The 26400-nt window shown below is 42.6% G+C and overlaps 4 protein-coding genes and 1 non-coding gene across 8 annotated transcripts; 1 reads left to right on the forward strand and 4 right to left on the reverse strand.

Moving 5' to 3' along the window:
- Positions 1-37: 37 nt before the first annotated feature.
- Positions 38-5077, reverse strand: LOC134465191 (uncharacterized). Its single transcript, XM_063218726.1, has 4 exons — positions 4800-5077; positions 2058-2215; positions 1502-1573; positions 38-1373 (listed from the first exon to the last, which is right to left on the reverse strand). The coding sequence occupies exons 1-4, from the start codon at positions 5055-5057 to the stop codon at positions 323-325; spliced, it is 1539 nt and encodes a 512-aa protein (XP_063074796.1). The 5' UTR covers positions 5058-5077; the 3' UTR covers positions 38-322.
- Positions 5078-5587: 510 nt separating this feature from the next.
- LOC134465188 (zinc finger protein 275-like) lies at positions 5588-9157 on the reverse strand. 3 transcript variants are annotated; one of them, XM_063218716.1, is made up of 4 exons: positions 8591-9157; positions 8332-8423; positions 7511-7619; positions 5588-7096 (listed from the first exon to the last, which is right to left on the reverse strand). In XM_063218716.1, exons 1-4 carry the CDS (start codon positions 8859-8861, stop codon positions 5880-5882), a joined length of 1689 nt encoding a protein of 562 aa, XP_063074786.1. In that variant the 5' UTR covers positions 8862-9157; the 3' UTR covers positions 5588-5879. The 3 variants fall into 3 exon arrangements, with proteins under 3 accessions (XP_063074786.1, XP_063074788.1, XP_063074787.1); XM_063218718.1 differs by having other exon boundaries at positions 7511-7641; positions 8591-8680; XM_063218717.1 differs by having other exon boundaries at positions 7511-7641; positions 8332-8667.
- LOC134465990 (uncharacterized) lies at positions 9079-25399 on the reverse strand. Its single transcript, XM_063219889.1, has 15 exons — positions 24937-25399; positions 24640-24719; positions 24331-24406; positions 24156-24241; positions 23567-23651; positions 22486-23350; positions 20137-20191; positions 19965-20046; positions 19498-19839; positions 19233-19313; positions 13648-13757; positions 12249-12345; positions 12037-12134; positions 10343-10454; positions 9079-10192 (listed from the first exon to the last, which is right to left on the reverse strand). The coding sequence occupies exons 1-15, from the start codon at positions 25220-25222 to the stop codon at positions 9213-9215; spliced, it is 3435 nt and encodes a 1144-aa protein (XP_063075959.1). The 5' UTR covers positions 25223-25399; the 3' UTR covers positions 9079-9212.
- On the reverse strand, positions 18240-20906 carry LOC134465192 (zinc finger protein 37-like). Of its 2 annotated transcripts, none has more exons than XM_063218728.1 (4): positions 20533-20906; positions 20137-20252; positions 19965-20046; positions 18240-19824 (listed from the first exon to the last, which is right to left on the reverse strand). In XM_063218728.1, the coding sequence occupies exons 1-4, from the start codon at positions 20825-20827 to the stop codon at positions 18857-18859; spliced, it is 1461 nt and encodes a 486-aa protein (XP_063074798.1). In that variant the 5' UTR covers positions 20828-20906; the 3' UTR covers positions 18240-18856. The 2 variants fall into 2 exon arrangements, with proteins under 2 accessions (XP_063074798.1, XP_063074797.1); XM_063218727.1 differs by having other exon boundaries at positions 18240-19839.
- A 566-nt stretch (positions 25400-25965) lies between the features above and the next one.
- trnay-gua (transfer RNA tyrosine (anticodon GUA)) lies at positions 25966-26053 on the forward strand. The gene is given in 2 exon segments: positions 25966-26002; positions 26018-26053. It is a non-coding gene; the product is annotated as a tRNA-Tyr (tRNA).
- Positions 26054-26400: the final 347 nt, after the last annotated feature.

Below are 26400 nucleotides of genomic sequence, written 5' to 3' on the forward strand. Positions count from 1 at the left end.
TCTGATCTATTACAGGTGGAGCTTTCCCATGACCAAGAGATAAACGCTAAACTTGATAGTTTTTTTCTCCTCCTTCCTGCCTGCACTGTACAAAAAAGTCAGTAAACAAAACAAATGATTGCATTTCATGGATTTGTTTATTACTATTTCAGAGAAAAGTGGTGTATGCATAATACAATACATTATTATATAATAATAACATTTAGTATAATAAGATGATATCATGAATATGATGTACATTTAAAGCATGAGAGATTTGTACAAATAAACATCAATTCAATGCGTGTTTCCTATTTCACTTGTGACTGAATTTTTCAGAATTTCAGAATAATGGGCCTTGGAAGTTTGTTAACAATGCACTCACTGCCCACATCTGGTTAACAGAGCCTGCTAGTGTCATGGGTATGACGCCATCAAATATGTGGAACTCTTTTATTCTCCTTATCGCACGTTCAACATGAATGCGAAGTCTTGCGATTGTTTGTGTTTCTGTGACTTCATCTGCATTGAAAGTGCCACTTGGGCCTAAAAAGGGTGGAGTCACAAGGGAGACATTTAATTTTGATAGCATTTCCTTAATCAGAAACCCTTTGTCTGCCATGACTAAATCGCCTTCTTCAAGCATTGCCAGGATGCCGGACAATTCTGTAATCTCCTTGTCGGATATGGAGCCTGTGTACAGGTCACTAACGAATGACACCTCACCAGACGGGGCAATTCCAATCAGGCCTTTGAAAGTTGGGTTGTCCTTGTAATGGGAATCGATTTCGGAGTTAAGTACCTTCAAACTAGGCATTTGCACATATATTTCTGTACAGTCTAGAATGACTCTGGTGTCTGGGTAAGTGTTTTGAAAACAAGTAGGCATACATTCATCTACTGTGGCTTTTGAAGGCCAAATGGGGAGAGATCCTAACATGAAGTATAGATAGTTGGCCCAGGTGACACAGACTCTGCTGACAGTTGACTGTGACACACCAAAGCGCACTGCAAGGTCCTGCTCAGCAAAACCCTGTCTGAGGCAACAGAGAAAGAGAAAGAACTGGTCCATAGTTGCTAGTTTGGGGATATTAAACGCCTGTCTACTGACCTGTACCTCTGTTTGAGCCTGACTCCATCCAACCATGCTTGCGGCTGTGGGCTGTAGAGCCATATATACAGCTTTAAAGGTGGCATAGTCTGGAAATCCTGTGTAAAATGACATCTGACTGTCATCACACTGGAATCTTGACACATTGAACACTTTATCTTGAAGTTGTGCTATTAACTTGTCTTGCTCAATGATGTGCTTGCGAGCCGCCTCAAGTTGTTCCTCTGGTGTCAGCGGTGGAGCAGCATAATCATGGTACAGGTGTGGAGTAGGTACATCTGTGCTGGAGGGGCAAAAAGACAACACTACTAGTTGTGATCAAACTGTCAATTCCTAACTGGTATAAAACTGAATGCAGTAATGAATTACAAACTACAGTATGGCGCAACTAAATACAATTCATTAACTTACCTCAAGCCATCCCTTCTCACATCAGGCTGGTTCTCATCAGGCTGGTTTTCATCCACCTCCATGGAATCCGTACTGAAAAAGAAACATACAGGAGAGGAGAGTCACAACAAACACAGGGCAGCCATGGCCTAGTGGTTAGAGAGTTTGTCTTTTAATCTGGGGGTTGCAAGTTCGAATCCCCCTGACCTCTCCCTACATCTCCATGGCTGAAGCACCTTTGAGAAAGGCACCCAACATTGCTCATTGACACATTGCTTGAGGGACTGTAACCAATACCCTGACAAATAATAACCAAGTCGCTTTGAATAAAATTAAAGTGTCAGCTAAGTGAAATGGAATGCAATGTAACATCACAGTTTGAAATCTTTGTCTCATGACTCAGGAGGACATCAATGCAAGCAAATATCTCCAACACATACATTAATTATCCAGTCTTTCGTCTAAATTTAAATGTATTCCTATGGCAAACTATTCTCAGTTTTTTTATTATTAAGTTATAATTATTAAAGAGGGTTGATGAACGCATGTCAGTTGAATATTGACAGAACAAACTAACCTCGGTCTGCGATTGATGATTCTCCTCTTTGGCCTCTCTGAAGTCCAGGCAAATAAAGTTGGCACAGCATCCTTTATTAGCTTTGTGATACCACAGAAGGTCTTTATAAAGCACTGCTTCTCAAAGTGCTCAGAGCAAACCTTGGTCTCAGCATTGATCTGTAACCATAAATACCAGGGCGTATGTATTTTAGTTTTTAGTTCGTTAGCAAAACAACTTGATTTTGGCACTAGTAGGCCTATGCTACTGGTTTTGGTAGCGCACCATCAGCTAGCATCCCGAAAATGTTTATGGGTTTGGCCACAGATACTCTAGGAAGGGCACATGCACAGATACTCTTATAATGGCTGTGGTTTGGCCTCGTAAAAATTGAGCTTTGAGACCCAGTATATAATAATCTAGTGGCGCAAAATAATCGAAACGCTACTCAAATGGTGTCTTGTTATTTCTAACTTTGAAATGAATATTGATATTTCAGGACAAAAAATATATTTTTTCAAAAATCACAAAAAATATAATGGTAGAAAACTCGATTGATACCCATTCATTTTGCACTTAGGCAGGATTAGGGTTAGCTAGTTGTGGCTAGTAGCTAGTTCCGTGAGTGAACACCCCCTGTAGCAACCCAATGTAAGTAGGCTGCCGGATGTGAGTGCCCGGATATCCGCCCGAGTATTTGCAGGCATTTGCATTCATTTCCACCATCAGGAATGCTTTGCGGTACCACAGCTACCCGATGTGAGTCGCGCTGTGTCGCCTGACTGTCCCTTCTGTAATATGATTGTAGCCTACCGTAACAACTCGGCCTCGCCCCCCGCCGCAAATATCCATCACACCACCACGGGTCCTCTGGCGTTGTGACCGTTTTAGGATCTTTTTTCATATCCAATACTTGCACATTAAGAGTCACAATCATGGATGTTTAAACCATATGTGCGAATGCAGTCATGTTGAATTTAGGGTGGCCAAACCATGCCATGTCATGAAGAACGTGCATCACATTATTTAGACATCTCGTGTAAACAGTTATCCTGAGTGCCCGTGTCTTTTTGGAGATGGGAGGCTTGATGAGCAAAGAGGTGGGAGAGAAATTAGTTGTGCGCGCGCACACAAACCATGCCATGTCATGAAGAACGTGCATCACATTATTTAGACATCTCGTGTAAACAGTTATCCTGAGTGCCCGTGTCTTTTTGGAGATGGGAGGCTTGATGAGCAAAGAGGTGGGAGAGAAATTAGTTGTGCGCGCGCACACACATCTGCACAATATCCTGCAGGCTACTGACACTTTTAAGTTCACGTAGCACAATCAAATGAATAGGCTATGTCTAAAATGTAGTCTAATGCTGTAGTCTCCAATGTGCCTAGTTTCACGTGTGGTTGGCATCACCAAATAATCTGCACAATATGCATAACTTTTCGAGTGCTACATTTAGACCGGGTAAAGTAGCCTATCGAGCATGGTCTGTCCCTTCAATAATATTAAGAGTGTCCCGTAAGTATCCTCCACCACGAAGGTCCTCTGATGTTGTCACCGTTTTAGGATATTTTCATATAATAGGCTACAGAAATAAGAGCGTACGCGCGCGCCTCTGACTGTATCTAGACACGGAGGGAGAATGGCTCCAATATTTATATTCAGCGCCCAGTTTAATTCTGCACTGACAGTTTTAAAAGTACATGGCACAATCAAATCAGTAGGCTATGTCTAAATGTAGCCTACTAGGCAGGCTCTAGTCACCAATCTGGCTTTGTTGTTTCGGCATCACCAATAATATGGCACAATATGCGGCATGGTTTCGGGTGTTGTTTATTGCACCACCAAATAATACACAATATGCGGCATACCTGCTGTTTTCTAACTCAGAGAGAAGGCTATGCCCAGATATTCTTTTAACTTGTAGGATATCCTGATGTTATGTTTCACTAATGTAAGGAGTAAAATTCAGAAACTTCCCCGAGTGCTAGCTACATTTACTCTTTGGTAAACTCGTGACTTTAATGCCTTCCGACACGGGCCAGTGTCTGTGACAGTGCATCTATTTTAGGCTATAGTCTTGTGCAAAACTTTTTATTTAACATTGCGAATGGGCAGGATGAGACACGCACGTGCTTCAGAGCAGCTAGAACGGTGCAAGGTGACTGCTGCAGTTTTCAGCTCAGTCCTCCTGGATAATAAAAACAAAATAATGTCGACGAGAAAGTAATGCCGTTATCTTTTGATGGATTCCCTTTTGGTGCCCGGTTGAGACAGTTTAATTTTCACACCCAAATCAATAAGTTATAATTTCATTTTAGGCCTACTATTTTTTGTTTTATTATTTTGATGTTATTGGTCACCGGGCCTATTATTTTGACTGGGAGATCAAGGAACTCTCTGGTGTCGCCGAAACGGCGATGTGCTGTGGGCTCTTTACGCACGGCACCTATGTCCCTTCCATCTTCAGTCAGACTCAAATCGGACCGAAATCAAGTAGCTGAGGTTAAACTGTCGTAAATACACGACCGAAATCGAGTAGCTGAGGTAAAATAGACGTAAATACTCGGGCGGATATCCGGGCACTCACATCCGGCAGCCTACTTACATTGGGTTGCTACACCCCCTGGTCATGACCGGTTTGGCAAAGTTCTTTTCCGGTAATAGACGTTCTCTGGGTTTGGCGAGCTAGCTTTTTGTGCTAGCAGACCTCCTTGGTGCTAGCTAATGCGTATGAATCGATTGAACATAATTTCGCATTTTACCTTGAAATATGGACCAGGATCCCTCTTGATGTGATTTATCCATTCACGCCGAAGTGCCTGGTCTTTGGGGAAGCGGTGGAAAGTCTGTCCACGGTAGGATTTTTTTCTCTTTGAGGACGTACATTTGGGCACACAACAGTGAGGCGCCATGACAGCTGGGTGTGTTGCCGGATGTACCACCCTGCCCTGAAGTGTACCCCTCAACGTCTTTAAAACGTTCCGGGTGAATAAGGCGAATAGCGTCACTCTATTTGTCATTATTGAAAATAAATAATGAAGGGGTTGTCGTGCCTAAAAGCGAGTCCCTGCCAGAACACGAGTGCCCTCATTGAAACCAATGAAAACCAATGACCAATTTTTCAGATGATTTTTACCCATTTTTGCAGACAAATCCGACACAATTTAAGATGGAAAGCCTATCAATAACGCATCTGCATTCCTTCTGGAAGTACCACAAAGAGCTGGTTACAATTTCAGTATTATTTCCATAAAATAATCGAAGAATTAATAACAAATGTTACGGTTTCATTCAAATAGCTCATATTAAGTGGAGGACGAGTAATGTTTTATAAGCATATGTTTAGTTCATTAATTATGTAGTTAATTCTGCAAAAAATAGTATAATTTTCTCTCAAAAAATGTCATTGGTTTCAATGAGGGCACTCGTGTTCTGGCAGGCACTCGCTTTTCGGCACGACGGGGTAATGGAACTCTGTTGTGGAATTTAACTGAAACTAATAGAGGGGTAGTCAGACAGCTCAGTTGCACACCAGTTTAGGACATAAAGATGCACATGTTATTGATACTTTATTAACACACAAAAAGAACGGCGGCAGATTATACAAAAGAGGTAGACATGCCATTTCAATACATAACAGTCAGAATTTCCTTGAGGGTCAGAAAGTGATTCCACACCATACAACATTGAAACATTAACATGCATTCTATGCAATATCTTTAGAGCTCATTCACTTTATATATCAGCTGTTTAATGCTCCAGGACTATTAAAAAAAAAACACATTTTCAGATGTCAAATACTACTCTTCTTGGCTGACTTTTGTGAATTGGTATATTTCTGACTACACTGCCCCCATGAATTCCTCTGGTATTGCTCCGCTTCGCCCGGAGCTCACCGGATTGCTAACCTCTTGATCAACGGATAAGCTGACGGATGAAACGACTCCTGGAGCCGGGTGAAAGCGTCCATTTCCATAATTACCGTAGGAGGGCATAAATTGGCCCTTGGTCTTTTTCCTCATGTGTATCGCCTGGTGTCTAACCAGATTGCTGAGGACCGAAAAGCTTTTCCCACACTGGGTGCAACTAAACGGCCGTACGTTGGTGTGCACCCTCTGATGGACCTTCAGGCTGCACGACTGGGAGAACCTCTTGCCACAAAGTGCGCAGCCAAAAGGCCTCTCCCCCGTGTGCACGGTCATGTGTCTCTTGATGTGGCTCGACTGGGAGAAGCGCTTGCCACACTGGGGGCAGCTGTACGGCCTCTCTCCCGTGTGGACCCTGCGGTGTGTCTTCAGCTGGTGGAGGTGGTGAAACTCTTTGCCACACTGACTGCAGCCGAACAACCTCCCCCCATGACCTGGCTGCAGAGAGTGGCCTAGTTGTTCGGGAGAGCTGAAGCCGTCTGCCTGTGCCTGCCTGTGGTGAGATGTCGGCCCAAAGTCGGCAAAACCATCCTCGTAGCATGGTAACGGCTGGTGTTCTCTTCTCATCGCCGTTGAGTGGCTCTTGCCCATCCTTGCACTTAGCATTTTACCAACGTCAGGTAACTCACTGAAGTCAAGGCCTTCGTAATCTGCCCCCAGGTGGACATCCCCTCCAGTTCTAGGGCCGACTGTAGGCTCGTCCATTCCACCCGTGTCAAATTTACTCCCTTTAAGTTGGAACTCAAAACAGTCTCCCGTCTCCCTCCATGCACACTCATCTTGCTCCTCTGTTTTCAACGCACTCGAGTCTATGGGTATCCCGGGCTTACACCCAATGAAGGAGTTGAGAGAAGACGCGTTATTAAAGGAGCACGACTGGCCAGCGCTATTTATCAGCTCAAGGTCTGGATGAGAAGACAGGGAGCTGTTCTCCTCGTGCAATGACATGGCCCTGCTTTGGTTGAAGGTGGGAGGGGTGTCTGTCTCTGGACTGTACTGCTGTCTATCGCTCTGATACAGAGGCCTCTCAGCAAGCGGAAGAGGGGTCCTCCCATCACAGCTCTGGTCACAAGTACCATCAGACAATATGAACAAAGATGAGGCCTTTTCACTTTTTCTCATTGTAGACATATCTGTGGGAAAGCAAAGAGAGTGGAGAAGAGTCAGGTGTATGAATGGTATAGTAGCTGGCTATATAGAATAAGGTGCGTTGGTCGAATGCGTAATAATATACTTGGGATACATTACACCACATCAGGACAATGTGGAAATTAAGTGAATCGACAGTCCAGTAGCACTCATTATAAGGACACTATGAGGACATTATAATAGTGCTCTCCCCCAAACTCCTCCATGGCTGAGGTACCCTGAGCATGTGTCCCGCCGCACTGCTCCCTTTCGGGCGCCATTGGTGGCTGCCCCCTTGCATAGGTGAGACAATGCATTTTCGTTTTGTGCAGTGCGTAGTTGTGTACTGTGTCACAATGACAATGGGAGTTGGAGTTTCCCAGTTGGGCTTTTCACTTTCACTGTAATGCAATGCTTACTGTCATTTGGGTAATGCTCATGTTGTTGCTCCTGACATCTTATATTGTCTTCAGTCATTTCCACTTTTACAACTGGAGCCTGAGATTGTCTTGATGGACTGTTCATGGTCTGGAACCACACATCACAAACGCTTGTTAATGAGAAAAGTTACAGTTAATATCCAAATCAAGTGTAACTGACATGTGTTGAGCTTTAAACAAGAAAAAAAACATAGTTAAGAATCTATTCATCAGTTGACAACTTTTCTATCATTTAGGTTATTATTGTGAGTGTGGGAATTAATGCACAATCCTGCTCAGATCACCCCTCAGACAATTGATGGTATTCGGGTCTAAAGTCTGTCTGGGCCATTTCAAATCCTCAATCTTATTCTGGTTCTTTTGTTGATTTAGTCATGTTGAAGTCTGTCATTCTAAAAGATGAAGTTAATCTTCATCTTCAACTTTCTGACAGGAGGCTGACGTTTTTTTGCTGACACAGACTGGTATTATGCCAGACTGGCATAATTATTTTTCCCTCACCCCTGTTTCCATACCCCCAACATGCTGCTCCACCATCACTGTAAGTATGTTGTTATTACATGGTATTTACGCCACGATAACATGGCATTAAAGCAGGTGTGTCTTTTTGTAGGAACTGTAAGGGCTATTCCCAAATATAATTTTCTGTTCTCACTAAAACGAAAATTACTTTCAAGAAGATGGAGCTTGCTACAATTGTTACACAAGATCATGCGAATTCCATTGAGAATGCAACATTTCAGCAGTCCATGGCTGAATGATAAAAATGATTCAGAACTTAAAGAGTAAAGACATGACACCTTTTCCATGACTGTTTTGCAAGGGTGGGAAGAGATCTGGCTTTCATGTAGCGTACAGCCTCCGTCGCCTCCCAGAGACTGCCCTGCTCCAGCTGAAAGATAATAATACATTGAATTCCAAAGGAACACATCTTATAAAGATCTCGGTGTTATTCTTAAATGTATGTAGGCTTAATCCTAAGGATCGTCCAGCAGCATAGGCCTACTGTGCCAATTATATGCGGACGGTCTCACACATCCAAACATTGGGACATCCTACCTGTTACATTACATGTACGGTCCGTGGAATTCCCTCTATTGCTGTCTGTAGATACTCCTTCTTTTCCACTGTCTACGTCCTGAGATATTAGAAGCTCGATTGATTTTAATTTGCTTTTTAATGACTCGTTCTCTTTCTTGGTTGTGGTCAATTCCAAAAGCAAAACAGAGCATCCTTCATTAACGACTTTGCATATTTCTATCACTGCGGCGTTCGATAAAACCTCCATTACTGAGGAGATCCGTGAACGAAAATCTATGGATGTGGCCATTGCAAACAAAAAAAGGAATACGAAGTGTATCCGACTTTATTTGTGCAATGCAGAAGAAAACATTCATCGATTCCTCTCTGACCAATTCTCGAGTACCCCTTTCTCTTCCGGGTTGCCAATCTAACGAATAGCTAAATTACCGTAACTCTTCGCTAATATGTTCTAAAGATAGTTGGTCACACTCAGATGATATTAAGTTATGAAAACACACACAGGCTACAACTTGACATTTTTTAATCTTTGTTGTCAATCATAAATCAAATAATTGCACGTTATATTCACTACAGCATTGACATTTAAAAATAATAGCACAATCAACAAAAATCCAAGTTCATAGGTAAGTAAAAGTGATTACTTTGCAGCATGTATTGCCTGATGCCGTATAAGATTACTTAAGAAAGAAAAGTTTTTCCCACACTGGGTACAGTGGAAGTTCTTTTCGCCTGTATGTACAGTCTGGTGAACCTTTAGATTACTAGAGTGCGCAAACTGCTTCCCGCACTGCGCACAGCGGAAAGGCCTCTCTCCCGTGTGTACCCTCTGGTGACGCTTCAGACTGTACAGCTGGATGAATCGCTTGCCACACTGAATGCAACTATAGGGCTTCTCCCCCGCATGGACCTTCTGGTGCACTTTGAGTTGTTTGACAGTCGAGTAGCGTTTGCCACACAGGGTGCAGCAGAAGGATCTGATCCTCCTCAGTGAGTTCAGGGCAGCAGATGATGTGGTGCTGTTGTCGTCTTCCGCATCTCCCGTCAGCACCCAGGAGGGATGCTGTGACCCACTGGCTGGGTCATCAAGGCCAACACACGCATCGCCGTACGACCCAAGACTGTTGATTTCCATTTCATACGGCTCTAGGTTGTTGAAGATGTTGTCCCCCTCCCGTTGACCGTGTGGATGACAGCCACTGCTTTGATCCCTTATTGGCCCTTGCATATTTCCATCGGCGTATCTTTGTCTGCAGAACTGATGCGGCTTGTTGTTTGCCCTTTGCCTCTGTGCGCCACTGTGCCACTGAGGATGTGCGCTGTGACCCTCGTTAATGGGAGACGGGTCGATTATTATGACATCTGGCTTGTCGTCTGAGCAGCCCGGGCTCAGGTCACCCATAGCTCCATGGTGGGCTTGCACTAGTCCGCCTCTGCTGCTGCGGAATGTGGAGCAGTCTAGACTTGGTCCTGTGGAACAAGACGGCCAATCAGGATGGATCTGCTGTGACTTGGAGAGGGCTTTGGAACCTGGTGGTTGAGATCTTGGCCTCATGCCATCTTTACTGCCCTCTGGGTGGATGGCTTTGTCTGATAGGTTGACATCAACGTGGCACATATCTGCAGAAACAAATGTCATGTTATAACTGGTGTGTTTAAAACATTAGATTTTTTTTTAGTTATTATAACTTTTAACAGTTACAGCACAGTTACACCATTAACAGTCAAGAGTATTCTTAAGTCTCAAGTGATCCTTTTTCCCATACTCGCCTTCTACACTGATTGCTGGGTTATCTTGACAGCGGCTGGTGTCCAAAGTGCCTTCTGTATTCTCCTGTTTAACTGGTTTGACTACGGCCGTCCTATCATCCATGTCTTTATCCTGGAAAAAGAAGTGTTGGAACTTCATGAAAAATAGCTATAAATGCTCTTCTCCATTCAAGGTAATCGCATAATATCCCCATGGACTCTGATCCCAAAAAGGCCAATGTCCTACGTTAACTGCCCAAAAAGGTGCTGGTTTGTTGTGTCATCCAATTCCAAACAATTCCAACAATTCATTCAGCATTGACAACAAGTGGTTGTAGATAAAATTTGTTAGGTGACGGTGAATGCAAGCAGTTTTTGTTGTCATAATGGCAGTACCTTCAGTACTGTCCATTAACACGACATACTGCATTAACAAGTGATTATGGGCTTACTCATTGGAGTTTATGGTACCAGGTTAATTCAAATAACTGTATATTATACTATAAAATTCTCCTTTTACAACAAGTATGAGCAATTGTAGAAACATAGAAATACAACAGATGAACCTTAATCAGTGACAAATTGGATCCTTTATTTTTTTTAATATAAAATCTAAAAACACATTTACAGCAGTCACTAAGCCTCAAATAAATATCTTCTACAGAAATAAATGCACAAATAAAAGCAAGAAAAAATAAAACACAGTGTAATAAATGTGCTATATGAAAACACTACTAGTGCACTTGTTTTTGATGCCTTTTAAGGTTGCTAGGATGAGAGAATCTGCGCCAGCATAGATGACAACTGTATGGCTTATCCCCTGTGTGCACATTTTTGTGCATGTGCAGCTGACTTGCGCTCACAAAACTCTTCCCACACAAGGCACAAGGGAAGGCCCTCACCCTCCTGTGGATGACTTGGTGCTTTTTCAGGTCCTTTTCTGAGACAAACTTTTTTTGGCAGTCAGAACAACCGAATGGGCGTAGCAGACTAAATGAACCGTGCTTTGTGCTCCTAATGCTACTGCTGGGCTCCTGCCTGGCATGCGTGTCAACAACTGGGGAATGATAGCTTTTGTGTGACTGGGTGAAATTGTGCAAATTCCCTTCTGCATGCACACGTTCACTTGCACCTGGAACTGTGACCGAGTAAGGCCCAGTACCATTATGGGGATGGCTTGGATCTAGGGAGGAGGAGCCAGCAGGGACGCACTGTGTCTCCATGAAACTCTGCCTACGTAAATCAGAACACTGTATGCCACTACTGACGAAGCCTTGAGCTTTATGGTTAGCTCCCTGCATGGGATCGGTCCTTTTCTCATTACTGGCCAACGCAGTCTGCCTCCAACTGGCATTAGTACTCTGCACAGAGTGCACTGGGGTCTCGGGCTCCACTACAATCACATCTGGCTGCATTTCCGAAATTGAAGTACAGGAGTTACTTAGGCTGTAACCATTACCAGCTCCAGGTGGTCTGTCTACGAGGCACAAGTTGCCCATTTCAGTGGCTTGACAGTGAGACGAAGTGGGGACTCCCAACCCTGTCCACTCTTTATTTAAGGGGATCGCAGGAGGACTTTGGCAGTTATTGACTGGTTGAGCTGTGTTGCCATGGTTCAGTCTTTTAGTACTGTGCTCAGATCCAGTGTGCTGCAGACTGTGATTTAGCCCCTCTGACTCAGCCTCTGACTTGGGGAGGGAGTCTGATCCACTGACCTCCACATCTGAGTGCCGGGTCCTGGGCTCCGCCGGGACTGCAGAAGGCAGGAAATGTGCGTCAACCTCATAGGCATTTTCATGACAAGGACCAGAGTCTGCAACGAGAGGACATGGGCTTCCAGTACATGCCATGCATTGTGACATCACTCTCTGCATATAGAGTGCAGTGTGTAAAGCGATTAAAAATGATAACATTTAAAAGTCCTTACCGCTGTTATCAGTTTGATGATCAAGGCTCTTTGGTTCATCTGGCTTTTCCTCCTTGATAATCAACAAATCTGGCTCACCCTCCTCCATGTCCTCTGACTAGAAGTAAAATGGTAAAAAAAAAAAGGCTTTAATATACGCTCCAGCACAGCATTTTTATCTGGATTTTATAGTTATAGTTAAAGATGAGTTAAAGGTAGCCTATACTTTCAAAATGCAAAAGAAGAAATAGGGACAAGAGGGCGAAGGTTTTAAGATGGCAATTTATTGAAAACAATTTAAAGGTGGGGGTGCAGGTTATGATGTCATGGTGGGGACTCCCCCTGGGTTCTACTCTAAGGTTCTTTAGTCTCTGAATAGACTATAGAACTCCCCCTGGGTTCTACTGTAAGGTTCTATAGTCTCTGAATAGACTATAGAACATACTGTAAGGTTATATAGTCTCTGAATAGACTATAGAACCTTACAGTAGAACCCAGGGGGAGTGCCCACTGTGACATCATAACCGGCACCCTCAAATAGTCAGTTTATCAGCTGAACACACAAAAAAGCCCAGAAACCCCCAAAGCACCTTAGAGAATTCAGTGTGAACAGACTCAGTACTGAATAATTCATCCACTGGTATTATTTCTCACGTGAAAAAAAAAACATTGATGAAGGTGTTTCCCAAATTTTCCAAGTGTTGAAGATAGCTTCAAAAAGGGCATCACTGTCTGGAACTGATAATTGCCAACATGACATGCCACCCATTCTCCACTGTTATCATACATCAATAAAGCATGTATAATGGTCCACAATAATGGTGTTTCTTTCTGGAGTAAATCCCTTCTCAATGGGTTGTTGTGAATTACAGCATTTGCAGCTAAAAAGTAAAAAAAAAAAAAAAAGGTACAGAGGAGATAGTGTCATCATGATCTGCGGTGCCTTTTCTTTTAATGGGACAATGGAGTTTCAGGTGGAGCTGAGTCGTCAAATGGGGAGCGGGCAGCTGTTGCTGCTGGCATCCTTAATGAATGAGGGCACTTGTATTTGTGGCAATGGCTGACTTTTTTCAGCTGGATAATGCTGTGATTCACAATAACCCCTTGAGAAGATTTTTTTTCCAGAGAGAAGCATCACTATTTTGGACCATTCTGCATCTATCCTGGAGCATGTCAAAACAACTTTTCGAAGTGAGAAACAATTGTGGAATCCAAATTATCTTCCCAAAACGTTGGTCTGTTGTCCAGGCTGTTTCTTCTTTTGCATTCTGAATCTATAGCCTACCTATATCTTTCTTAAAACCCTGATTTTTTTTTGCTGGAGTGTAGGTGCATACACATGTCCTGTGGGCTACTGTGTTATAAGCTTACACACCAAATTCAAATATCAATATAAGAAGCTCACAGATCGACCACCTACCCCTTTATTGTCGAGTACATGTGAGGACTTTACTATGGGCAGCTCCGACGGTGGCCTGTGTGCACGTACATCCACATTTCTGAAGCGATTCCTCATGGCCAAACCTGCGGCTGGTCACAACAAATGTAAGATGAACATCACCAGTGTTAGAAACAGATCACACCGTCTCACTACATACCCTAATCACAGCTCAGTCGTTCAATGTTTGATTTTCATTGAACAAACGGGATCTTGATTAAAGTAGGCTACTTTGCTTTCCTCCCAACACTTTTTAAGAGTGGGATGCTCCCGTTGTGGGTTGTCTGACAAGATGCTATCCCATTTGCATGTAGTCTAATATTCCACAGTTGCTTAATCATACCGTTTCAAACAACTGATACAATTATCAAAAATAACCAATACACTTTGTCCCAAAATATACACACGCTTGTCACGGCGTGCTGCAGCAACTGTTTACATAGGCTACCAATTTAGGCCTAACCAGCCTATCATGCAAAATGCAATGGACTGTTCACGGCGCGCTATGGCTTACCAGGGCTAGCTCTCTCTCGGTTTTGCCTGTTCAGTAGTTGCACACCATGAAATCGATTCAAAAGGGCTCCGTCTTGACATCGTCGTTCTGCGCGGAGTTTGGCGATTTGAAGCTCCATCAATTTTATTTTTCTCTTTAAAAAATCGTTTTCTTTGTGGTTCTGAGACATCTCCAATTGAACGACGGCATAGCCATCGTCAACAACTTTACATATTTCTGCCACAGCCGCGTTCGCGAGGACCTCCATAATAGACGCAACTTGCGCCTGAAAATCCATAGAATGGGTCATTGTGAAATTCGTCTGACTTGTCTGACAATATTTTTTTACCAAAGAGAAAAGCGATAGCGCGATGATAAAATGGTCAGCCCTTGTTTTCGCTTAATCCCAGGCTGCGGTGGGAGGTGTTGTTGCGTGAATGGTGACGCAGGGGCTTCCTTTTTCATTACCACGTAGTTCCTAAAAGACGCTGCCTGACATCACTTGAGTGCAACATTGTAGCAGAATTTTGTTGGGTTAAGATATGGTTAAATTGCAACATGCAATGCCACTGTGATTTATAAACTTGCCATTACAATGTAACCTTCAGTTTGAAGTTCAAAGGCACACGTGCCAGAGGTTGTATTATAGTCAGTGTTGGGCAGTAATGCATTACAAAAGTAATTAATTACTGTAATGCATTGCTTTTGCTGTAATGCAGTAATGTAAGGCATTACAGGGCAAAAATCTGTAATATTTACTTAGTTACAATGCTAAATAACAATGCATACAATGTATTACAATGACCCGGATTTTAGTGGTATGGTGGGTCATTAAGAAGCTATTCCTGAACCTGGTAGTTTTTAGTCTGCATGCTGCCAAAAACACCTCCTGGATGGGAGGTGAAAAGGTCATGACCCAGGAGTTTGATTAACACTGTAGGCCAGTAATAAATGGCCAGATCCATATTTAGGCTCACAGTTCTTTTGGCGAAAGTAACTAAAGTAATGCAACAGTAGTGTAATGCCTTAATTGTAGTGTAGCCTAAGGGATTATTTTGAAAATACAGTAACATCTAATCAATAATGCATTACAGTCTTTGAGTAACTTGCCCAACACTGATTATACAGTATATCACGAAAGTGAATACACCCCTCACAGTTTTGCAGTTTTTTGAGTATATCTTTTCATAGGAAAACATTACAGAAATGTAACTTTGACACAATGATTAGTGACCTTTTAACAGCATATTTAACCGCTTAAATTTCTTGTTCACTCAGAAAAAAACAAAATACAGCCATTAATGTTTGAACATGTACTCACAAAAGTGAGTACACCCCAGATTAAAATCCGGTAGAGAAGGGGCTATGTTGGCTCGAATCGTCTCGAAATGAAACGAAATGAAAAGGGATGACAAGGGAGGTCATCAGTGTGCGTTTCAACCTTTCTTTGCATTGAACTTTTAAATTTTGAGTCTGCATCTGGCTTAAATAGATTGGTGTGAGATTTGAATGCAATCCTATGGAGAATATCATGATCTACTTCAGTAGTCACAGTGCATGTTGACATGCATGTTTCTTTTAGGTGTATTTCAGATTGCCAATGTTGACAGCATTCATGCATCCCCAAACCATGTCAGTCCCACTACCATGCTTGGCTTATGAGAGGATACACCTTTTTTGTAAAACTCACTTGTTTACCACCACACATGCTTGACACCATCTAAAGCACATTTGTTTATCTTGGTCTCCTCAGATCACACAACATGGTTCCAGTGATCCATATCCTTGGTCTGTTCATCTCTCTTGAGACCAAGATAAACAAATTTGCTTTAGATGGTGTCAAGCATGTGTGGTGGTAAACAAGTGAGTTGTACAAAAAAGGTGTATCCTCTCATAAGCCAAGCATGGTAGTGGGACTGACATGGTTTGGGGATGCATGAATGCTGTCAACATTGGCAATCTGAAATACACCTAAAAGAAACATACATGTCAACATGCACTGTGACTACTGAAGCAGATCATGATATTCTCCATAGGATTGCATTCAAATCTCACACCAATCTATTTAAGCCAGATGCAGACTCAAAATGTAAAAGTTCAATGCAAAGAAAGGTTGAAACGCACACTGATGACCTCCCTTGTCATCCCTTTTCATTTTGTTTCATTTCGAGACGATTCGAGCCAACATAGCCCCTTCTCTACCGGATTTTAATCAGGGGTGTACTCACTTTTGTGAGTACATGTTCAAACATTAATGGCTGTATTTTGTTTTTTTCTGAGTGAACAAGAAATTTAAGCGGTTAAATATGTTGTTAAAAGGTCACTAATCATTGTGTCAAAGTTACATTTCTGTAATGCTTTCCTATGAAAAGATATACTCAAACATCTGCAAAACTGTGAGGGGTGTATTCACTTTCGTGATATACTGTAGTATCCAACAGCTTTAGACTGGCATTCGACTCCCCAACATTCACGCTACAAACATAGCACTCAAGGATGGTCAGATTGCAAAATATGCCTATATAAATGAAAGCATTTGTGTACATATACTACGCTCTGGAAATACATTTCTTTTCATACTTTGGGGTCGCTTGCAACTACACCAACATTCACACATGACACACAAGACCCTTTGCTGATTCTGATTGTCAATATTTGGTGACATTATGCCTTCTGTCTTCAGATGCAGGCCCACCCGCAAAGGGAACAAACAGGGCAGTCGTCCCAGGCCTAGAATTTGGTCTCCATTCCAAGGTGGATGGGGGCAGTGTTGGCATTGGCCAAAAAGGTATTTTTCCAAACATTTGACAAATTAACAGTTTAATATTCGAGGGTTGGACAGTGGAACTGAAACACCTGTCATTTTAGTGTGGGAAGTTTCATGGATAATTTAGACCACCCTGTTGGCCAGTCTTCATTAATTGCACACTGCGCCAGTAAGGTCAGAGTGTGAAGATTCAAGAGTTTTGCTACAAATATTGCAATGCACACAACGTTATGGGTGACACATAGCAGAATTCAAAAAAGGAGAAATTCTTGGTGCAGGTGTTCCTGGAGCATCTTTGACCAAGACAGCAAGTCTTTGTGATGCATCAAGAGCCATGGTATACAAGGTAATGTCTGCATTACGACCAAGAAGGAGGCTGTCTGAAAGGAATGTCTGGGTGCTAATCCCGACTGTATCCAAAAAACATAAAACCACAGCTGTCCAAATCATGGTAGAATTAAATGTGCACGTCAACTTTCCTATTTCCACCAGAAATGGTCCATCGGGAGCTCCAGGGTCAATACACATGGTCGGTCACCCAAACATCCCTTTCAGACAACTTCCTCTTGTGTCCATAGTTAATCCTGTTGGATGTAGTTCATCCTTCTTGGTCGTAATGCAGACATTACCTTGGATACCGCGGCTCTTGGTACATCACAAAGACTTGCTGTCTTGGTCAAAGATGCAGCAGCAAGACGCACACTGAGAATTTCTCCTCCAGCCACACCATCTAGAATATTTCAAATTCTACCTGGATAAGGGACAGATTGACAATTTTGAGGATTTACAATGATTTGATGGGACGTTTAAGGCAGTGGCTATGTTTACATGAGACATTTCATTAAGAATTAACTCACTTTAATTCTGAATAAAGCTTAATTCCGCTTTGAAAACATCATGTAAACACCTCACAATTCGGAATTAAATGAAGGAGCAAAGTTTACTCTATGGAACTACTCAATTCTGAATTATTAATTCTGAATTAAAAAACATCATGTAAACGTAGCTATTGATGCACTAGTCCAGTTAGCATGTAGATGAAAGAATGGGTGGTCTGAAATATAGCTGTAACCAGCATACTGACCAACATACTCCATTTTGTGAACGTGAACTAGACACGTCCTGTGCATCTTTGCTGGAGAAATGGTTCCCGATTGTTCAGGAGGTCAGAAAGTACTTGCATTGCTCTTGACCTGACTAGTAGCAACGCTGAAGGTGTTGCGTCACTAGGAGGGCAAGGCCTGGCTAGGTCATTCCAGGCTAAGGTTTATGCACGCAGAGTATTCATCAGAAGCCAAGCCCAACATAATGATGCAAATGAAACTATTAAAATCACATTTATTTTAGCTCGTGAATCTGTAACATGGCCTACCATTTCATACAGCAAAACATTTTTAAAAAAAATACTGAATTCTATATTAAATCTGTAAATCAGTAACCGTCCCACCTTCAAAAACACAAAGTAAAAAATGATTCCTAATACAGTATGTCATATTAGGAAAGATTTTGCATGTTTCTAAAATCTCATAGGCAAAAACCATTCCAGTCGCAGTCCTATTTTTTGGGGTGTGAAACAAATGAGATGCCAAGCTCAGTCTTCTGAAACCATTGCCCTTCAATTTAAATACCATACGTAATCAAATCAGTTACATTTCTAAACAATAGCTGTTTGCTGAGGGTTCAATATGAGCCGTGTAGAGAACACAACATCAGTCACTGCACAGACTTGACTCTGTATGAAACAAACACCACTGCACTGCTCAAACAATACCACCAACAGCAGCCTTTGCCAGAAATGTTTCCAGTTTCTGCATGGCTCAATTTTTTTTTGTGACAGACAAAATGTGATGTAACAAATTAGCCTTGAGTGTGTAATGGTGGTTTGGTTAGAGATATTCCAAGAATTCAAACAGCTAATAGCTAATACAGCGCTAACTCAGGACATTGCACCCTTTCCTCTGGTGCCTGATGAGGCTGCCCTGTGTTGTATACCATCTGCCGCAGGAGGCACAGCTGTGGGTCCGTGGCTGGCCTGTGTGAATACTCAGGTGCCTCTTCATGTGGCTGGACTGCGTGAAGTGACGGCCACAGTGGATGCACCTGAAGGGCTTTTCACCGGTGTGCACACGCACGTGGTTTGTGAGCTGGTGACGGTGGGAAAAGCGCTTTCCACAGCGGACACAGCCAAAAGGTTTCTCGCCCGTGTGCACACGCTCGTGGCGCTTGAGGTGTGCCATTTGGTGAAAAACTTTACCGCATGACAGGCAACGGAAAGGTGAGGTGCTGCTACCGGTCCCTGATTGAGACCTGTCATGATGCTGAGATCCTGCTGCTTGGTTTCCCAAGTGCACTTGAGCCAAGTGTTGAGGTACTGGGAGCATTTCACTCCTGTGATTTAAGGAAGGGCGTGTTACATTGGAGGCACTTGGGCTGTTGTCAATAACACTCCCATGGTCTGTTATGTTCCAATCAGAACTCATGTCTGTCTCCACTTTTATAGGCACTGAATCAACAAGTACCAAATCTGGCTCCCAGTCTATGGAACCAGTGGAGAGCATGCAACTGCCATTACCAGAAGTGCCCATGTTTGTGGAAAAATGTCCATGGTCCTCCAGACTTGCTTTAGATGTTTCACACCCGGACTTTTGCTGTTCCTGGTTCCAGGGTGAAGGCTCTTGTATGGACTGACCAGCTTCTTGCCAGGTCCTGAACCTTGATCCATCTTGGGATTCCCTCGTCTCCTCAACCGTATTCTGCTGCCAGGTGTGAGGTTGAGGTTGAGGTTGAGGTTGAGCCTGAGAGTGACCGGTCCTCCTGACTGCATCCGATTTAAGAGGGGAGGTGACCTGCTCTGCATTGACTCCCTTAGGCAATTTCACACTTTCGTCTCGGTCTTCATCTACAACAGAATTTTCTGAAATGAACCAACGCACAAATATAAATTATACTTTGATGTAAGGGAATAAACAATGCAATGGCACCAGCACACAAGCACAAAGGCTAACTGACGTGATCTGAAACATATGGTGACTTTCTTACCTCTTGAAAGACTGGATGCAGGGAACTCTGCAGTGTTATTGTCTTCGGCTTTGACAATGGCCTGCTTGTTTACGCCTGGTGGCTACAAAGAAGTGGTGTGTACATTGTGTAAAAGATGAAATCAGTAGACCAACTATCAATGGTAGAATTTGACATACTAGTCTGGTCTTACCTGCTGCTGTGCATGGGTAGGTCTGCTCATGTTATTGTGCAAGGATGGTTTCTCACTGTTTGGATTTCTCGACATAGAATCATGCCCCACGTTTGGTTTTGAATTGCAGTTATTCTCTATAAATAAAGCAAATGGTTGTCATAATGAAGCTACTCAAGTATTATAGTAGGCTAGGCTAGCCTACACAAGGAGTGAGGAGAGATCAAACACATTTAAAATACATATTAAGGATTTAAACCTCTTTTGCTCCATGAATAGGCAAATTTAAACAGACCCTCTTGTGAATTAAGTCTGCGAATGTGACTTTCAAACAGTAGCCTATTGACAAGTGTAATTTAGTTTGTCTAAACTGCATTTTATCTGGAAATTATCTACCCAAGCCACTTCGAGACTTACGTAAGCTTCGAATGGGGTTGAATATTCTGTTCCGCATCTGGAAGCTTGGCGATGAAAGCTTTCCAAAACCCTGTGATGGTGGTCCATGTCTCTCCGAACACACGCGCCGACAGCGGAGTCTTGTCATGTGCAGTTTTTTCTTCAGGGTGTCGATCTCGTTTTGGCTCTTTGAAATTTCGAGGCGCAAAACGGCGTATCCATCGTCTACTACTTTGCAAATTTCGGACACTGCTGCGTTAGCCAATACCTCCATAATAGAGGCTATTTGTGTGTGGACGTCAACAAGGTTAGACATTTTCAGTACATGTACTTCTACTAAGACTAGTTGTTCGCTGATATCAGCTGTAGAATGTAAACACACACTCGGAGGAATCACTCAAACATTTCCGGTTGAGCATCCCAAGTACCAAAATAAAAGTACGCGGTTTCCCCTAAAAAATGGTGCCTCAAATGGTGACAGGGGGAAAAAACCTAAGCTACCGGTACACTGATTATGTGAATATATAAGTGATTCTCTTCTCTACTCTATTCTATCTTCACTTAGGAGTTGGGCAGTGAAGGATAAATTCTTAGTGTGCGTATTGCTGGTGCATCTTTGACCAAGACAGCAAGTCTTAGTGATGTATCAAGAGCCACGGTGACAAGGTAATGTTTGCATACCACCAAGAAGGATGAACCACCACATCCAACATGATTAACTGTTGACACAAGAGGAAGTTGTCTGAAGGGGATGTTTGGGTGACCATCCGTGTATGACCCTGTGGAGCTCCCGAATCCCGATGGACCATTTTGGTAGAAATAGAGTTGAGTTGGGGGTGCACATTTAAATTCTACCACGATTTGGACAGCAGTGGTTTTATGTTTTTTTTATGCAGTCCAGATTAGCACCCAAACATCCGTTTCAGACAGCTTCCTCTTGCGTCCACAGTTGGTTGATCCTTCTTGGTGGTGGTATGCAGACATTACCTTGGATACCGTGGCTTATGATACATTTGAAAGCTCATTTGAAACCTCTCATGTCATCAGGTGGATCAGCTCATCTCAAACTTAAAACGTTTAATTCCCCATCACACTGACACTTATTCAAAAAATGTATAACTTTAAGATGTTTTAATAAAACAATTAATGTTCAGTGCTTTTACAATAAAACAGTTATGTGGCAGTGACACAAAACATCCCCAAGACATCCACAGACAGATTGACCATTACATATGCAAGTAATGAGTTGTACACACACAATAATGAAGTATATAGAATCCCTTCAAAATTACAATTACACATTGTTAGAAGGTTTTACAATTTTCCAAGATCTGTTTTGTACCCCTGTGTTTTTACAATGTCTAAGGGTTTTCACAGGTCATTTACAGCTGATGAAGCCCAAAAATAAACCCCACCAATAACAAGAATCAACGACTAAAAATATCTATGTTCAGGGGTCATTCCACACCAGTTCAACCAAAGCCCACACACTTGCGTCTCAGAAACATCTGAAAACAGCACCATGTGTTCCTTAAATGAACAGGGCACAACTGAAATGGATTGTCATGCCATGCTGAGCGAAAATGTGTCTTCTGAGGGCCCATTCCAAGCACATAAAAATACGGCCATACAATTTTCCTCAACTTTGAGGGAACGCTATGAAGATACAGGACCTTCTAGAAATCAAACCTGACAACTGTGTGACATGATACTTAGACTCCTAATTATCTCTACCCAATGAAGAATTAAGCTGATAACCTTTTACAGATCTTGAGATACAGTCTGACACTGAACAATATTGTCATCACTTTGACCAAAACAAAACGATTTCAATCATATTTCCTGAGTATCTAACAAATAAGGTTCTCAATGTTTGAGACACAAGTCTATGGCCTTTGGTTGAACTGCCATGGCACAAGCCCAAGGCGAATAAAACACACTTCATGTTTGTGTTTCCTGTACCTTGCAGGTAACTACATTCTGCAATCCAATCTTTTGTCTTTAGACGCCAATGGCATGTGTCCCGTCTGGCTTGGGTCTCCCAGGCAGCTCTTTAGCTGGTGATTCACCAAGCTTATTTTGTACGCAAACACCTGCCCACAGCCCTCACAGCTGAAGGGCTTTTCACCCGTGTGAATCTTCATGTGTGTCTTAAGGTTGGACGACTGGTTGAACGTTTTTCCACATTGGCTACAGCGGAAAGGCCGTTCTCCGGTGTGAATGCTGACGTGCTTCCGGAGGTTGCTGGAATCCGAGAAGTGCTTCCCACAGTGTGAACACCGGAATGGTTTCTCCCCTGTGTGAATGCTCTGGTGCTTCTTGAGGCTGGAGGCCTGGGAGAAGCTTTTGCCACACAGAGGACAAATGAAGCCCTGCTGCCCAGCGTGTGTTTGTTGGTGTTCCATCAGGCTGCTGCTACTTGAGCAGACCTTGCCACACGTCTTGCAGGCAAACCACTGCTTCTGCTGTGTCTGCAGAGTAGTGACAGCAGTGGAGGAAGGAGCACCCAGCGAGGAAACTTGACCAATCATAGATGGTTCAGCCTCTCGACCTCCTGGTGGCCTGGGCATCTCAGATGCATGCCTGAAGCCATCCGTGTGATAGGGCTTGTCCTGGAGAAGATCTGCCACTGGAGTGTAGGAAGACGAAGAGCAGTCTGCTTTGTGGAAAATGGAGTTGGCAGGATGTAAGTTATTGAAGTCCATCTCATGATCCGGGTGAAAGGAAGAATTGTGGTTGACTTGATCGTGTGTGCTTGTATTAGGTACTGGTGCTGCTCCCGTGTGTGTCGAGTGTGTATCTGACAGAGAGGCCGTACTGTTGTATTCTGCTCTGGATTCTGGGGAAAAACATGCCAAATATGACACACATCGCACTACATAACCAAGCTGAAAGCAAAGCAAAAGATGAAAGCAAACCAACATGAAATCTAATTTACATAAATAACCACCGTTAAGTAATCAACTCTCAGGTCATAGTTCAGCGCTATGTATGTAGGCTTCAGTCATGCAATAATGTTTCCAGCTAGTACAGTAGATATTATTTGGTTTGTTACCTTCAAACTTAGCAGACTCATCATCTTTGATATAGGTCTCCAGGCTCTCCCTTTTAAAACGTTCATTTTTGTTGACATCACCAGACTGAAATACAGTACAAATGCAGAGATTTTGTTATTATATACGTGATGTGTGATACACACAATTATGCAAACATGGCTGTACAACGGTGTATTCCTTAGCATTAAATCAAACCTTTAATTAAATATTAAAGTCATATCACTACATTTAGTAAACTCTTTCATCCAAAACAACTTCCAAAAGAGGATTTTAACACCTACAAATGGGTGGAGCCAGATTACTAAAGGCAGAGTGAGGCATAAATGGAATTTCGTTGTGTGCAGTGTGCACTTGTGGGCTGTGGAGAGCTATGTCACAATGACAATGGAGTCTCCCAGTTGGACTTTCACTTCACTTGATGTTGGTCCAGATATGGAGTAGGAAAGTTTTAGTGAGTGGACCTAATTTTGTTAAACCTTTTTTTTTTTTTGCATTACCAATGTGATGCCAGAAATAAGACTTGTAGTGAAGTGTTGAGGTGAAGCTAAGTGTCTCAGGAAGACAGTAATTATGAGCGCTGATACAAACCTCCAAATGCCTGCTCTCCAGCATTTGCTGCACCATCTCTGTCGTTCTGTGCTGAGCATCTACTGTGTGGTCTCTGGGGATTGGCCCTGTGACAGAGCAACTCAATCAGTATAATCTCAGAATGAGAAAGGCGCCCAGTGCCCAAAGCGTTTATTTTGTGTCTGTGTTTCTTTACCTTCCAGATTCACCGCGTCAGATATTCTTTCTTCTTTCACTATTAAAACTTCAGTCACCGCACCTGTGTGATCAGACTAACACATGACATGGACTTTAATTAGAGCTAATTGAAAATGTTAAGTCTAGTGGTAGGCTAAGTGATGTTTACAATAACTTTATTATAATGTAATGGCACATTTTTCAGTAGGTCTTGCTCCCTGACATGAAGAAAGGATGGATACCTGCATACAGACCTACACGCGTTTAAACATAGCAGCTAGAGTATTTCACATGATGAAAAAGCACTGCTTCCTTCACATAGGCCTACCGGTATGTTTGCTCCATCCTCACTCATGTATCCAGCCGCCCCATCCATGGGGGCTTCCAAACCTTCATTTGAATGGGTGCCTGATTAGGAAAAGAAAACCGTTCATGAGAAGGGATAACTTGTCGACCGAGAAAGGCCAGAATACAAGTGGAATAAAATTAATTTAAGCAGACTTCCGACTCATGGTAGGTGAGAATCACGCACATTAATATAGGTCTATTATCACGCCGGCCACTTCAACGTCGTCTTCCATCATCATCAAAACAAACGCGTTCACAGGACGAGCTTGAAACTTACCTGGTAACCTGAGTCTCTTTCTTATTGGTGGTTTCTTTAGAGTTATTCTGCACATTTGATTGAAATATGAAGGTCTATCGCGGCTGTGCTTCGAGCCATAATTCCTCTCCGTCTCGAGCATCTGTATTTTTCTCTTCAGCATATCATTTTGTTTGCGACTTTGGGATATTTCTAAGTGTAAAATAGCGTAGCCATTCTCCACAACTTTGCAAATTTCTGCAACCGCGGCATTGGCAAGCTCTTCTATAATCCCAGCGATCTGTGTCTGAAATCCAACGTGTGTCATTTTCTAACTAACGATGGATTCTTTCGAGCAAAATATCCGATTTATTTAAAAACCACTCGTGGCCTGTCTGTGTATGTTCAGAGAAAGTGGATCCACCTTCTTTGGTATGTTTTTTCCTCACCTTACGATGCACTTCCGTTTCCACAACTTAAAATATCAAAATAAAAGTTTCTTTCTTACCTTTGTCCAGTCCCGTGTTTCAGTTGCTTCAAAGTTTCTTCCCACAAAAGAGCAGGCTGCTCATGATCTGACGAACTGATTATACTCTCTGCTCTTTAATCTTTGCAAAGCCTGAATCTTTCAATCTTTGGTAAAAAAAAAAAACATCTGAACCCAGGTAGCTACTGAACACAGGTTATGATATTTGTGTATTGTTTGTTAGTGTGTTTTGAACGTCAAATAATGCACATTATTTCACCTAGCGTTGCCGTTGAGCGTCCTTTCCCAGTGCAACCATTCATACATTGTGTAGTATTTTTGTAGCCTTTTGATAAGAAATACAGTTTTGTTTTATAAGAAAGCATTTTCCAGTTACAACTAATTTTCTAGTCACAACCCTATCAGACAATATTGTGCAGCAGCGCGTCGTCGGCACCCATCACTTGTAAGGAGTGTAGTATAGGCCTGTAAAGGTATGGTAAGAGATGAATCTGAAATAATGTTAGAAAAATAATGTTAGAAAAAAATTGAACATAATATACAGTATGGATTTTTACGTAAACATTGTATGACAGTGGAATCTCCCTTCGATAGCTCAGTTGGTAGAGCGGAGGACTGTAGAGACAATACACCGACATCCTTAGGTCGCTGGTTCAAATCCGGCTCGAAGGAGAGTTACATTTTCATCTCCCATCAGGCCCACATCAGAGTACGGCTCTGGCCAACATGATTTGGCCGATGACAAAATGACTGGAAATGAAATTGCTGCCTGATATGTGTTAACCCTTCATCTCCCAGATGTGGCCCAAGAAAGGCACAGTGTACTGAAATGCATGCTGCCTGGAGGTGTATGCTAGTGCTTGAACAGAAAAACAATAGTCCTCCTAACCTTCCCCATCATAAACTCTGGTAAACGTCTAACACAAAACTGATACATACTACACAATATCTCTCCGGATGATATCTCACCGGGCCCAGACCATTACTGAAGTCAACCATGTCAAATAAAGCAAATCAGG

The sequence above is a fragment of the Engraulis encrasicolus genome, chromosome 16, assembly GCF_034702125.1.
Source record: "Engraulis encrasicolus isolate BLACKSEA-1 chromosome 16, IST_EnEncr_1.0, whole genome shotgun sequence".
Taxonomy (NCBI): Eukaryota; Metazoa; Chordata; class Actinopteri; order Clupeiformes; family Engraulidae; genus Engraulis; species Engraulis encrasicolus.